At 44.9% G+C, this 15,204-nt stretch overlaps 1 protein-coding gene across 4 annotated transcripts in view; it reads right to left on the bottom strand.

Moving 5' to 3' along the window:
- The window catches only part of rasgrf1 (Ras protein specific guanine nucleotide releasing factor 1), a 130,300-nt gene that overhangs the window by 16,381 nt on the left and 98,715 nt on the right, over window positions 1-15,204 (bottom strand). For 2 of the 4 annotated variants that reach the window (XM_078241184.1, XM_078241185.1), the window contains 3 exons: window positions 13,728-13,847; window positions 9,632-9,802; window positions 6,287-6,393 (listed from right to left, as the gene is read on the bottom strand). In XM_078241184.1, the coding sequence (XP_078097310.1) occupies window positions 6,287-6,393; window positions 9,632-9,802; window positions 13,728-13,847 (398 nt within the window). Of the gene's footprint in view, window positions 1-6,286; window positions 6,394-9,631; window positions 9,803-13,727; window positions 13,854-14,966; window positions 14,975-15,204 lie in introns of all 4 variants that reach the window. The other 2 variants (XM_078241186.1, XM_078241187.1) reach the window with 2 other exon arrangements.

Genomic DNA, 15,204 nt, shown 5'->3' with positions numbered 1-15,204 from the left:
TTTTCCCCAACTCTTAAATTTGGAGATTTCCAATCCTCCATGAATAATTTGCAGAGAAAGCCCAAGGCAAGATGAAATAAAAAGAGTTTGTTTATCATCCACACACGCACACAGATAACTGATGTGGAGTTACCGGTGTTGGACCGGGGTGGGCACAGTAAGCAGTCTCACAACACCAGGTTAAAGTCCAACAGGTTTATTTGGTAGCACGAGCTTTCGGAGCGCTGCCCCTTCATTAGGTGAGTGCAGGATTAGTGAAATAAATTTGTGGTCCGACCACGCTGGAGTGATGGGTGGGCCGTGGACTTTAACCTGGTGTTGTGAGACTACTTACTGTACACACGGACAAAGGAAGAGATTTCAGACCATAATAAGATATAAGTTGGGGTTTACATGTGTCTGGAGTCCGGAGTCAGAAATCAACTGGAGGTTGATTGAATTTAGAGTGATCTATCTTTCCAGAGTGACACTTCCGTGATGGGAAAAGGCACGTAGAGTGAGTTATTCTGGAGGCACAAGTTCCAAGGTTCTGGCAGTTGGCAGATTTGATGAGGGCCAGAGATCTTTCTGCTGCCGCTGGCTTGGTGGGTCGACAGCACCAGGCTGTTGCCTGGAGTTCTGTTCAAATTGGAAGTCAAATAGTAACTGCCTGAGTTTGGTTCCACCGGACAATATTACAGTGCAGCTGGGGGAGATCATGGTGACATACCTCCTCAGTGTTGGACAAAGGATGTATATTTCCATGGCTAGACTCTTGAAGTGTTTAATTGGAGTCAGAATTCCTTTTGTTCTTGGAGACCATTTAGTTAACCTTTTGTTCTTGGTTAACTAAATGAAGCCCTCTTCTCAAATCCATTGTTTTAGAACAGTTAATACTTAGGCCATAAGTACCATTATGAGATATTAAGACCTGCAAAAGAATGCCTTTGTTCAAAGTTGGCTGGAGTAGACCCGTCATCTGGGGACGACTATTTGTTGGAATGTAACCGGTGGTAACATTGGATCTGTTGTAGTGTGACCAATGGTAACAAGCTGTAAGGTCAGCTGACCCAGTAAACCATGTAACCAATGACAGAATGATGTAATGATCAGCTGACCAGCTGACTCAGTATAAATTAGAACATGTTGGGAATTGTGGTGAACTTGGATTGGCCCAGGGTGAGGCTTCAAGTTTGGAGTAATGAAGTTTCTTTATTAAATCTTTGATTTATAGGAGTCATAGAGGTTTACAGCATGGAAACAGGCTCTTCGGCCCAACTTGTGCATGCCGCCCTTTTTTTAAAAACCCCTAAGCTAATCCCAATTGCCCACATTTGGCCCATATCCCTCTATACCCATTTTACCCATGTAACTCTCTAAACGCTTTTTAAAAGACAAAATTGTACCTACCTCTACTACCACCTCTGGCAGCTTGTTCCAGACACTCACCACCCTCTGCGTAAAAAAATTCCCTCCTGGACATTTTTGTATCTTTCCCCTCTAGTTTTAGACTCCCCTACCTTTGGGAAAAGATATTGACTATCTGGCTGATCTATGCCCCTCATTATTTTATAGACCTCTATAAGATCACCCCTCAGCCTTCTACGCTGCAGAGAAAAAAGTCCCAGTCTATCCAGCCTCTGCTTATAACAAAAACCATCAAGTCCCGGTAGCATCCTAGTAAATCTTTTCTGCACTCTTTCCAGCTTAATAATATCCTTTCTATAAAAAGATGACCAGAACTGCAAGTGTGGCCTTACCAATGTCTTGTACAACTTCAACAAGACGTCCCAACTCCTGTATTCAGTGTTCTGACCAATGAAACCAAACATGCTGAATGCCTTCTTCACCACTCTGTCCACCTGTGACTCCACTTTCAAGGAGCTATGAACCTGTACCTCTAGATCTCTTTGCTCTGTAACTCTCCCAAACGCCCTGCCATTAACTGAGTAAGTCCTGCCCTGGTTCAATCTACCAAAATGCATCACCTCGCATTTATCTAAATTAAACTCCATCTGCCATTCGTCAGCCCACTGGCCCAATCGATCAAGATGATTATAATTTGGAGTAAGTTTTGTTAAATTCTTATTGTCTACACTGGAAGAGTTACTTCTGGATCAACATTATTGTGTTCTCTGGGTTGGGATGTAACTGCTGGGCCTGGGATGTTACATTCCAGATGTTTGAAGTGTGAGCCTTGGTTAACTTTGAAACTGCTGGGCATCAGCATGTGACTGGCTGGAGACATCTTGTCAGTTCAGCAATTGTCCATTTTGAAAATTACAAAAAAGTGACTTCATAAAGTTGTCCAGCTGATGAATAAGTATATAATCTATATATAACATATATCTCGACTGTGACACTAATACATAATCAGTGATGTTGGATCACATGTGACCACAGCTCAGAGAGACTGGGCAGAATTTTCCCATCCTGTCCACTGTGGGAATCATAGCGAGCGGGCCTGAAATTTTGTGTCCATTGACTTCGGGTGGGAATTTCCAGTCTCGGGGTGCGTGCAGTTGGAAAACCTGCCCATTGTTTTGGGAAAAAACCTCATGCTTATCTACCCCTGTATGTAAATAGTCAATAACTGTTTGAAAGTTCCGGAGGCCTTTTTTCTAGCAGTCAATATTAAACATGCCCTGGGACTGTTTATGATGATACTGCGCCGAGGTAGAGGTAAACCTACCAAATAGCGCGGATCCCCGACAAAACAGATGGTGGCAGGAAAGTAAATGGCATCGAAGGCATGGCAGCCGGGGAATGACCGCGGCAGAGAATCAGAGGGACAACTTCAATGGAGCCCCACAAGACTTGACTAAAAGTCACAGACAGGAATGAGGAAAGTCTTATCTCTGTCTGAATCCTTTGTCCAAGCAGACAGGCCCAACCAAGCAGCGCAATGGCAAAACTGCATCACAGATTCAACAGGTAGAGGACCAGTTCAGGGAGAAGAACATGGGGAGACAATATAAAATAAGGGTTAAAATTCTCAAAGAGGTGCAGCAACAGAGGGACCTTGATGCATATGTGCATAGATCATTGAAGGTGGCAGGACAGGTGGAGGGAGCAGTTCATAAAGAGTATTGTATTCTGGGTTTTATTAATAGGTGCATCGAGTACGAGAGCAAGGAGAGTATGCTGAACTTGTACAAGACACTAGTTAGGCCTCTGTTTTCATTTCGCTTAATCTTTAACTGTTCTCGATCTTTTATTTCTTTATTGTCTTTCTTTATTTTTAGAACATAGAAAAAATACAGCACAAACAGGCCCTTCGGCCCACAAGTTGCGCCAGTCATGTCCCTACCTACCTAGGCTTATAGATAGGCTTACCTATAACCCTCAATCCTATTAAGTCCCATGTACTCATCCAGAAGTCTCTTAAAAGACCCCCCACTTTCTTCCCCCCCACTCTTTCTCCCCTTTTTATTCCCCTTTCTTACCTTTTCTCCCCCTTTGCTTCCCTTTTTCCTCTTTTTCTCAATTTTACCTTCGTCCCATCCATCTCCCCCCTCCCCCCACATCTTCATCTGCCACGGCTCACCCTCTGATTCCACATCACTGCTGTTTGGTCACTCACACCTTCTATTCTCTCTCTGGACAGCCATTCGTACCTCTTAGCCTTTCCCCTTGTTTCTGTGGCAATGACTCATCTTTCATTCCCTCACCCTGCAGTATAGATATCTCCCACTTTCTCTGCCTTTTAGCTTTGACAAAGATGGATTAGCCATGATAAACCCCAATGTGGGGTTATGGGGATAGGGTGGGGAAAAGGGCTTGGGTGAAATGCTCTGTCAGAGAATCATTGCAGATTGGATGGACCGAAAGCCCTTTTCTGCACTGTAGGGATTCTATGTGACTGGAGCTCAGAGAGAGATGGTTCTGGAAGCAGTCTCGTGCTTTTCTATCTCTGTACACAGTAGTAAATAATTAATAAATACTTGAAAGTTCCTAGAAAGCTGTTTCCTCAATGCATGGTAAACACGCCGTGGGACTGTTCAAGTTGCAGTAAAGGGAAACGGTCCTCATTTTCTCAGGGATCCTGGACCAATATGAAGTAAAACTTCATTCACCTGTAGTTAACTCTGTGATCTCCAACATAATCGCCATGGATATCCAAGGTGGAGCTAAAATTACCTCATCAACTCATAGAAACATAGAAAATAGGTGCAGGAGTAGGCCGTTCGGCCCTTCAAGCTTGCATCACCATTCAATATGATAATGGCCGATCACACACTTTCAGTATCCCGCTCCCACTTTTTCTCCATACCCTTTGATCCCCTTAGCTGCAAGGGCCACGTCCAGCTCCGAGTTGTGTCTATTCTGGAGGAGGTTAATCTGTCATTCATTCCATCAATCAATCAATCAATCAATCAGTGAATCAATCAATCAAATGTTCTTTCAGTCATTCTTTCTCTGATAGTCCAAGCAATAGCCTAAATGTTCCAATTAGCATAGCAATAATAAATGATTCTATTAAATGGGTTACCATCAACATTAGATTAGAAAAGCCACTGGCTCTGTTTCTACATCATCCTCCTGTTGTGGGAAGAATGCTTCAGTGACCAGAATCTGCTGTCAGCAGCATACTTGGAGCAGTAATTGGAATTCCAAAAGCAATTCATTCTGACAGCTGCACTGAAACATGAAAAAGGAATTCTTGTTTGAAGCCTTAGAGCAACTTTTTAATGTGAGTTCTGTACTCTCCGCAGCGTAACCTCGAGCTTCTGTCCAAATTCCCCGTTTCAACTTCAAGCTCACCCTTAATCTTTCACACTCAGGATTGTCAATAGCCTCGAACTACAGCTTCCGAGAGAAAAGTCATGAAATAAATACAGACAAAGAAGACCACTTGATTCATTTATGCTCATGCTAATCATTCTAAAGTAATATTCTACGTGTATTTTTGAAATGTGGGTGATGTGGAAGAGATCACATTTATTACCCGTCTCTATCAACCCCAGTAAGGCGGCAGTAGCTTTTCTTCTTGAACTGCCATTGTGTGAAGGATTGCTTCCTGCCATTACCCCAAAGTAACTTCACTCTAATTTTATGATTATGCCCCTTATTCAGAAATTTTCCCACCTGAGGAAATAAGAACATAAGAACATAAGAAATAGGAGCAGGAGTAGGCCATCTGGCCCTTCGAGCCTGCCCCGCCATTCAACAAGATCATGGCTGATCTGAAGCGAATCAGTTCCACTTACCCGCCTGCTCCCCATATCCCCTAATTCCCTTATCGATCAGAAAACTATCTACCCGTGATTTAAACATATTCAATGAGGAAGCCTCCACCACTTCAATGGGCAGAGAATGCCAGAGATTCACTACCCTCCGAGAGAAGAAGTTCCCCCTCAACTCTGTTCTGAACCGGCCCCCCCTTATTTTGAGGCTGTGCCCTCTAGTTCTGGTTTCCCTTCTAAGTGGAAGGAATCTCTCCACCTCTACCCTATCCAGCCCCTTCATTATCTTATATGTCTCTATAAGATCACCCCTCATCCTTCTAAACTCCAACGAGTACAGACCCAATCTGTTCAATCTCTCCTCATAAGCTACACCCCTCATCTCCGGTATCAACCTGGTGAACCTTCTCTGCACTCCCTCCAAGGCCAATATATCCTTTCGCAAATAAGGGGACCAAAACTGCACACAGTACTCCAGTTGCGGCCTCACCAGTGCCTTGTACAGTTGCAGCAAGACCTCCCTGCTTTTATATTCTATCCCCCTCGCGATAAAGGCCAACATTCCATTCGCCTTCTTGATCACCTGCTGCACCTGCAGACTGAGTTTTTGCGATTCGTGCACAAGGACCCCCAGGTCCCTCTGCACAGTCGCACGATGTAATTTTTCTCCATTTAAATAATATTCCAATTTACTATTATTTCTTCCAAAGTGGATAACCTCACATTTGCTAACGTTATATTCCATCTGCCAGATCCTCGCCCACTCGCTCAGCCTATCCAAATCTCTCTGCAGACTTTCCGTGTCCTCCACGCAATTCGCTTTCCCACTCACCTTCGTGTCATATAATAGTAAAGAGAAATAATTTCTCTTTACTCCATCAATCACCTTAACGACGTAACTGCTTAAATAGCCATATTTATTATTCTTTACTAAAACTGTAGAGTAACACCTACATTGCCATGTGCCATTTTGCTGCCTCAGTGATTACCGCATTAATGGGACCAGCCAATTCCTATCAGTGTGGTTGCACACTTCCATTAGAAGCTCCAAAAAAGTGGAGACAAACTGATCTTAGTACGAGAGCCACTAGCTTGGCTAATGATGACGGTTAAAACTCTACCTGGGAATGCTTTGAGACCCAATGCCTCAACACATTGAGCACCCGATTCGTGGCTGCTCTGCGAATGACAAACTCCTTGTCACAGATTCTCTGATCTGCAGGGAAACCTATAGAACCAACAGGAGAAAGTTAATTCAGAAGTAGGTAAACAAAGAATGATATCAATGAGCTAGACACATCTTATAATGATATATTATCTCCTCTCCCTTTGAATACCAAAACATCCCTCACCAAATTTCCTGGGATTCTGTCAAAATCAACAAGCAGCCCAAGTTTGGGCACAGATTGCTGAAAGTGGAACTTGTACCAGATGTTTAGGGAGTTTAATCACCATAGTCTTTGTGAATTGCAACTTCCCTGGTAATAGGAGGGAGTTTAAAGTGTTTTCAGGTATGTATTGTATGATCATGTTTAGCTTCTTTGATATGAAACTAACTATTCCTTCTTCAGGTATTGAAAATCCAAGATATTTTGGTAACTTCATTCTGGGAGAAACCGTTGTGTTTGAACAGCGGATGAGGGATTGTGTTGGTAAATCCCATTCACTGGAAGTTGTCTTAAAGAAAAAAGGATTCTACATGAGGAGCAGTTTCAATTTTTTGAAACTTTGACAAAAGCAAGCACTGGTGATATTGGATCAGCTGCCTTATATACAAGCCACCCAACCTTTGGAAAGAGAAACTTGGTGGGAGTATACAACTGGAGGTGGGGGGCTGGGTTTCCCATCAGAGGCAATAGCCTGCTGTCAGGTTGCAGGGAGAGGGTCTTCCAAGGGACCTGGGAGTTGGCTGGGCTGGGGGCAGAGGGGTTGACCTCGGGACTCTCCCCCGGAATGGGGGTCTAGTTGCTGCACTTGCCCTTGTTGCCCTGGGAAAGGTGGTTTTTATTTTTAGTATGCTAATTCCAGACACCATTCTGGCATAAAATATTTGGTTTTCCCATTCACGGGAGCACTTGGAGTCCAAATGGGAGAATTGAGCCTAGGTTTTCCAAAAGGCATTTGATAATGCCATCAAAGATCACCACACAAAATAAAAGCTCATGGTGTGGAGGGTAAGATAACAGCATGAGAAGAGGATCGTTTAGCTAACAAGAAGCAGGGAGTAGGTATAAATGGGTCATTTTTGAGTTGGTGAGTTGTAACCTAGCAGTCTGCCACAGGGATCAGTGCTGGCCCCTCAACTATTTACAATCTACATCTATGACTTGGATTAAGTGACTGAATGTATGATCACTATGTTACTGAGATGATAGATAGACACAAAGATAAAAAGGAAGGTTAATTGTGGAGATGACCTGAGGGCCAGAAATTTCCAGCCTTTCATACAGGCGGGATCTTCCCGTCCCACCAATGTGAACGGAGATTTCCGTGGCTTGCCGGCTCTGGGGGGGCTGGTAAGTTCTGGCTGAGGAGCCTGCAAAGGGCTATCACCAGGTTAAGGGGTTAGGCAAAAAATTGGCTGATGGAGTTTAATGTGGGAAAATATGACGCTGTCCACTTTGGCAGGAAGAATAGAAAAGTAAATTATTTAAAGAGAGAGAGAGATAGCAGAATCCTGTGATACAGAGGGATCTGGGTGTCCTGGTACATGGATCACCAAAAGTTAGTATCAGGTACAGCCGGTGATCAGGGAGGTACATGGAATGTTGTTGTTTATTGCAAGGGGAATGGAATATAAAAGTAGGGATGTTTTTGGAAAAGCTGTGAGACCAAATCTGGAGTGCTGTGTAATTGTGGTCTCTTCTTATCTAAGAAAAGGTACAATTGCATTAGATGCAGTTCAGAGGAAGTTCACTCTGCTGATGCCTGGGATGGGGGGATTATCTAATGAGAAAAGAGTGGGCAACTTGTGCCTGTATCCACTGGAGTGTAAAAGAATGAGAGGTGATCTTATTGAAACATGTAAGATCCAGTGAGGACATGGCAGGGTAGATGCTGCAAGGATCTTTCCCCTGTTGAAAGAGACTGGGATAGTTGAAATATAAAAGGGTCTCCCATTTAAGATGGAGACGAAGGGAACTTTTTTCTCTGCATGTCATTAGTCCGTGACATTCTCTTCCCCAGGGATTGGTGGAGGAAGGGTCATTGACTATTTCTAGAGCTGAGTTAAATAAATTCCTGATTGACAGGTTGTCCAGGATAGACAGGAAAGTAGCGTTGAGACCACAATCAGATCTGCCATGATCTTATCAAATGGTGGAACAGGCTTAAGGGGCTGAATCTGGTCAGACCCCATTTGGAGTATTGTGAACAGTTTTGGGCCCCATATCTAAGGAAGGATGTGCTGGCCTTGGAAAGGGTCCAGAGGAGGTTCACAAGAATGATCCCTGGAATGAAGAACTTGTTGTATGAGGAACGGTTGAGGACTCTGGGTCTGTACTCGTTGGAGTTTAGATGGGTGAGGGGGGATCTTATTGACACTTACAGGATACTGCGAGGCCTGGATAGAGTGGACGTGGAGAGGGTGTTTCCACTAGTAGGAAAACTAGAACCAGAGGGCACAACCTCAGGCTAAAGGGACGGTTCTTTAAAACAGAGATGAGGAGGAATTTCTTTTGCCAGAGAGCGGTGAATCTGTGGAACTTTGCCGCAGAAGGCTGTGCAGGCCAGGTCATTGATTGTCTTTAAGACAGAGATAGATATGTTCTTGATTAATAAGGGGATCAGGGGTTATGGGGAAAAGGCAGGAGAATGGGGATGAGAAAAATATCAGCCATGATTGAATGGTGGAGCAGACTCAATGGGCCGAGTGGCCTAATTCTGCTCCTAGGTCTTATGGCCTCATGAATGGCCTATTCCTAGTTCATATGCTAACATTGATCTGTGGAACCTAATGAGGTTCATTTATGCTGTTGCTGTTTGTTTTTTAAAATAAAAAGACAATCCATTCTGCATCTGTCCCCACAGCCCTTGCTGCTGTTGACTCAAATGCACCCTTCATCATACCTACCTACAGGGCAGAAGGAGGCCATTCAGCCCATTGAGCCAACACCGACAACAATCCCACCCAGGCCCTACCCTGTGACCCCACATATTTAGCCTTCTCGTCCCCCTGACATTAAGGGGCAATTTGGCATGGCCAATCAATCAAACCCGCACATCTTTGGACTGTGGGAGGAAACCGGAGCACCCGGAGGAAACCACACAGACATGGGCAGAATGTGCAAACTCCACATAGACAGTGACCCGAGGCCAGAATTGAACCTGGGTCCCTGGTGCTGTGAGACAACAATGCTAAACACTGTGCCACCATGCTGCCCACCCTTGATATATTAAGAGTTATTATTGGTAGAGACCTAGCTCCCGAAGAGATTGGTTCCCCTGTGCCAAGGTGTAAAATGTACCTGCACTAGCCAAGGACATCCGCCTGAACTTCTCCTTGGTGGGAGTTCCCTCATTGGCTCCAGCTGTGGCAATGGCAAAGGCTGAGGTTGCTGAAACTGCGCTGCGATTGTTGTCCATCTCGCGGCTGGATGTGACCACCACTCCATTATTATAGGAAAACAAGGAGAATTCTGTGGAGTCACAACAGATCATTGTAGTGATGCTAATTCCACAAGGCTTGGTCATTCTCATCCATTATGTATCACATAGTATCTGTAATATTTTCTATGTAATATAGAGACAGTCATTCTCCAAATGGCACAACAACAGTATCATTTTCATTATCTTTTTCCACACAATATAGCAATTCTAGAATTATATAGTGACTGTCATTCTGTGTACTCATGGTTTTATCATTCATTTTTAATTATAGGGAGGAATTCTCCCAAGTTCCTGTCGGAGGGTGCGATGGTGGACGTGGGGGGAGAATGCAGCAGGAGAACCAGAAATCGGTTTCACATCAGCGTGATCTCCTGCTGGTGTCTGCCATGGCAGGTCAGAAAACCCGCCAGAGGCTGGCGTGAACCAAACTAGCATCCCGATAAAAAGATATTGGTGAACGCCCAACCCCCATGCTAGGTTCCCCGTGACGCTGGCAGGAAAATAAACTGGTGTGAAATACGATTGGAACAACGTGGCGTGCGAATGTTGGGATTCACCTGAACAATGCCTGGGAACTGCCTCCGGAGTTTGAAATGGAGTCAGTTGGCAATCCTGGAGCCCGGAACACCACAGCAATGTGTGTGGGGCGGTAGGGGGTGGGGGGGGGAGGGTGGTGCATCAGAAGACCTTCCAGGTTCGGTGTCCTGGAGGAGGTCCACCTTCCAGCCTCAAACAGAGATCCATCTTTGTTCTCAAGACTTTCCTTTTCCGGTTTCAGAGTGCTCCTGAAGATCTATCTTCATTTTCAGATGGTCCGCTGTCTTACTTCAATAGTGGGTCAGTGATTCACAGAATCATAGAATCCTACAGTGCTGAAGGAGGCCATTTGGCCCATCGAGTCTGCACCGACCACAATCCCACCCAGACCCTATCCCCATAACCCCATGCATTCACCCTAACTAGTCCCCCTGACACTAAGGGGCTATTTTGCGTGGCCAATCCACCTAACCTGCACATCTTTGGAACTGTGGGAGGAAACCGGAGCACCGGGAGGAAACCCACGCAGACACGGGGGGAACGTGCAAACTCCACACAGACAGTGACCCAAGCCGGGAATTGAACCCGGCTCCCTGGTGCTGTGAGGCAGCAGTGCTAACCACTGTGCCACCCCAAATGATGTTGGGCGCCGTTACAACATGGCACCCGGATGGCACTCACTGCGCCATTCAGACCCGCCCCGCCATGGAACACAGGGCTAAGCAGCAGGGTACATAATTGGCGCGTTTTCCTGCCGGCCTCTGTGGTGGGAAACATTCCATATTCCCTTCCCCACCTTGGTACTCTCAAACTGGGAGAATTCCACCCATAGTGACAGTGTGATCATTAGACATAGCCACATTCTCTGTCTACAACAGTGACTGTGTGATTTAAAAAGCCTGTGGGAAGGGATTAGAAGAAATAAATTGAAACAAAGAAATAGATCAATTATCCTTCCTGCTTCTCGTCTTCTGATTTCCCCAACCTGAGATTTGAGTTCTGAAATGATGGTTTATAAATAATTAGGTACGTCTGCTTATTGCATATTCTAAGATGCCCTTGCCTGTGATTTTAAGGCCATTATTAACTTAAAGTTAATTTATTAGTCACAAGTAAGGTTTAATTAACACTGCAATGAAGTTACTGTGAAATCCCCCTAGTTGCCATAAACCAGCGCCTGTTTGGGTCAATACACCTAACCAGCACGTCTTTCAGACAATGGAAGGAAACCAGAGCACTCGGAGGAAACCCACACAGACACGGGGAGAACGTGCAAACTCCACACAGACAGTAACCCAAGCCGGGAATCGAACCTGGGTCCCTGGCGCTGTGACGCAGCAGTGCTAACCACTGTGCCACTGTGCCACCTGTTAAAGTAACTTGGTCACTTTAAAAAGTTATGCCTTCATTGGGATAATGGTTTTATTCAATTGAATTAGTGTTCCCATGTTCATGTCAAGGCCTTTTATTACTTAAACATAAAATGCGGAAAACATCAAAAACGAGGGTCTCCATTCTATCCCTACAGCGTGCATTGGTAAAGCTTAGAAAGAAATCTGTTGTTCTAAAAAAGGGTTAAGGAGATGGACAGATATTGGGTGGGATTTTCCGGCCGCGCTCACCCCAAAACAGGAAAATCCCGCCCGAGGTCAACGGACCTGTGCATGGTCCTGTCCTGCCCACTGCAATTTCCATCGCGGGAGGGTCGGGAAATCTCCCCCCATTTTCTGAGATGAAGAAATAATATCGGAATATGTTTGAGAAAAATAACAATAACGCTTGTGTTTATATAGCGCTTGTACTGTAATATCCCAAGGTGCTTCATAGAAGTGTGATCAGACAAAGACTATAAGACCATAAGACATAGAAGCAGAATTAGGCCACTCGGCCCATCGAGTCTGCTTCGCCATTCAATCATGGCTGATATTTTTCTCATCCCCATTCTCCTGCCTTTTCCCCATAACCCCTGATCCCCTTATCAATCAAATACCTATCTATCCCTGTCTTAAAGACACTTAATGACCTGGCCTCCACAGCCTTCTGCAGCTCCACAGATTCACCACTCGCTGGCTGAAGAAATTCCTCCTCATCTCTGTTTTAAAGGATCGTCCCTTTAGCCTGAGGTTGTGCCCTCTGGTTCTAGTTTTTCCTACTAGTGGAAACATTTTCTCCACATCCATTTTATGCTGCAACTGTACAGGACCTTGGTGAGACCACATTTGGAATATTGTGTGCAGTTCCGGTCACCTCACTATAAGAAGGATGTGGAAGCGCTGGAAAGAGTGGAGAGGAGATTTACCAGGATGCTGCCTGGTTTGGAGGGTAGGTCTTATGAGGAAAGGTTGAGGGAGCTAGGGCTGTTCTCTCTGGAGCGGAGGAGGCTGAGGGGAGACTTAATAGAGGTTTATAAAATGATGAAGGGGATAGATAGAGTGAACGTTCAAAGACTATTTCCTCGGGTGGATGGAGCTATTACAAGGGGGCATAACTATAGGGTTCGTGGTGGGAGATATAGGAAGGATATCAGAGGTAGGTTCTTTACGCAGAGAGTGGTTGGGGTGTGGAATGGACTGCCTGCAGTGATAGTGGAGTCAGACACTTTAGGAACATTTAAGCGGTTATTGGATGGGCACATGGAGCACACCAGGATGATAGGGAGTGGGATAGCTTGATCTTGGTTTCAGATAAAGCTCGGCACAACATCGTGGGCCGAAGGGCCTGTTCTGTGCTGTACTGTTCTATGTTCTATCCACTTTATCCAAGCCTCGCAGTATCCTGTAAGTTTCAATAAGATCCCCCTCATCCTTCTAAACTCCAACGAGTACAGACCCAGAGTCCTCAACCATTCCTCATACGACAAGCTCTTCATTCCAGGGATCAATCTTGTGAACCTCCTCTGGACCCTTTCCAAGGCCAGCACATCCTTAAAGTTTGATGTTCAGCCGTGTAAGGAGATATTCAGGCTGGTGACCAAAACTTTGGTCAGAGAATTTTCCTCCCCCCCCCGCGGTGCATTTTGTGTCAGCGGGAAGTGGTGCGCTGCTCACTGGTAGTCGGATCTCATGGTCCCGCCATTATCAACGGGATTTACCTTTGAACACACCCTGCACCATTGGCAGGATCATATGATCCCACCGGCCTGAACACCAGCAAGATTTCAGCGGAAGTTTTAAGAGGCGCCTTAAAGGAAGAGAGAGAAGTAGTGAGTCAGAGAGGAGCACATTCCAGAGCTTAGAGCCCAGGCAGCTGAAGGTTAGACAATGGTGGAGTGATTAAAATCAGGGAGTGCAAGAGGCCAGAATTGGAATAATGCAGAGATCTCTGAGGTTTGCAGGACTGTCATAGGGGCAGAGATAGGGAGGGTTATTGATCTGGAGTTATGCTCTGATGAGTTGGCACCATACCTGAGCTCCTTACCTGAGGCAGCCTTGCCTTTCAGTTTTTTTGGTGTGGTTGGAGATTTTGTTGGTGATGTTTCTGTCTCCGCCTCATCACTAAGAGCCTGCTCACTCTCCGAATCCTCCTTGACCGTCTTGCCTGCACCTGATTATAACAAGAGATGGATCAGATGTTTGGAGGGTTGATTACTCTCCTTTCAGCTGTTTGGTCCTGTCACCTACTCAAACCAATGGAATTAAATAATTATCTTTTCACTGCGAGATGGGCTGGAATAATTGGCCTCTCATCGTCAACATTTTTCAGAAAGAAACTAATTTTACTGTCCATAAATATGCCTGGTGCGAAAGGTTGGCTATAAATACAATCATTTTATCATAAATACATTTTTTGGATGGTGAGATGGTGAGTTGTCCTTTTTGCCGCACTTGCTGTCTATCAGCTTACAGATAAAGGTCAAGAGACTCGCACTTGTGGGAAAATTCTTGCAGCATTAACAATTGGCCTATTGCTTGGACACTAAATAACATCCTAAACCTCACATATGGCGGACAGGAAACACAGACCTATCACCACTTGGAAATACACTGACCGCCATATTGGTATTGCCATAAAATTCAGAGATAGGTTAACGGAAATAAGTCAACGTAGATGAGAAAGAAGAAGTGATGGAAGGCAATTGCCCATTAGTTTCTAAGCAAGGGCTTCGGAATTTCAACTGAGTTTGCCTCGAGAGGAGTTTCAGACAATATCTTAATTATTCATATACTCGTCTCTGTGAGACAATTTCCGTGCCTGATCCTCCCTCCAGCTGCCCAGACACTGGACCAGGGGATCACTGGGATCCTTTAGCTAATGTCACCTCACCTCAAAATCCAGCAATTGGAATATATTTTTCATAGAAGAAATTTCATAGAAACCCTACAGTGCAGAAGGAGGCCATTTGGCCCATCGAGTCTGCACCGACCACAATCCCACCCAGGCCCTATCCCCACATTTTGCAATAAATGTACTTATTAATTATGAAAATGAAAAATGAGGAACCATTTGTCATCAGTGATCTCACTCATATGATCACATTTAAGTGGTCTCAAACGTGGGACCGTCCCAGATAATCTGGGATGTTTGGTCATTTATCTGCAAATAACCTACAATTACTAACATCTAAAAGACTGAAATTAATTATTTCCTCACCTGGTGTTCACTGTAGATCAGGTGAATGGAAACACCACCACCTGCAAGTTCCTCTCCAAGCCACACACCATCTGCTTGGAACTATATCAGCATTCCTTCATTGTCGCTGGGTCAAAATCCTGGAATCCCTGACCTCACTGCACTATAGGTGGACCTACAGCACGTGGACTGCAGCAATTCATGAAGGCAACTCATGACCATCTGCTCATAGGGAATTATGGATGGGGCAATAAATGCTGGCCTAGCCAACAACACTCACACCCTAAGAACAAATCAGAATGAAATTCTTTTTATCCAAGATAAA

Source organism: Mustelus asterias, chromosome 24 (genome assembly GCF_964213995.1).
Source record: "Mustelus asterias chromosome 24, sMusAst1.hap1.1, whole genome shotgun sequence".
Classification (NCBI taxonomy): Eukaryota; Metazoa; Chordata; class Chondrichthyes; order Carcharhiniformes; family Triakidae; genus Mustelus; species Mustelus asterias.
The sequence above is the reverse complement of the archived record's forward strand: the minus strand, read 5'-3'. Positions and strand labels throughout refer to the sequence as shown.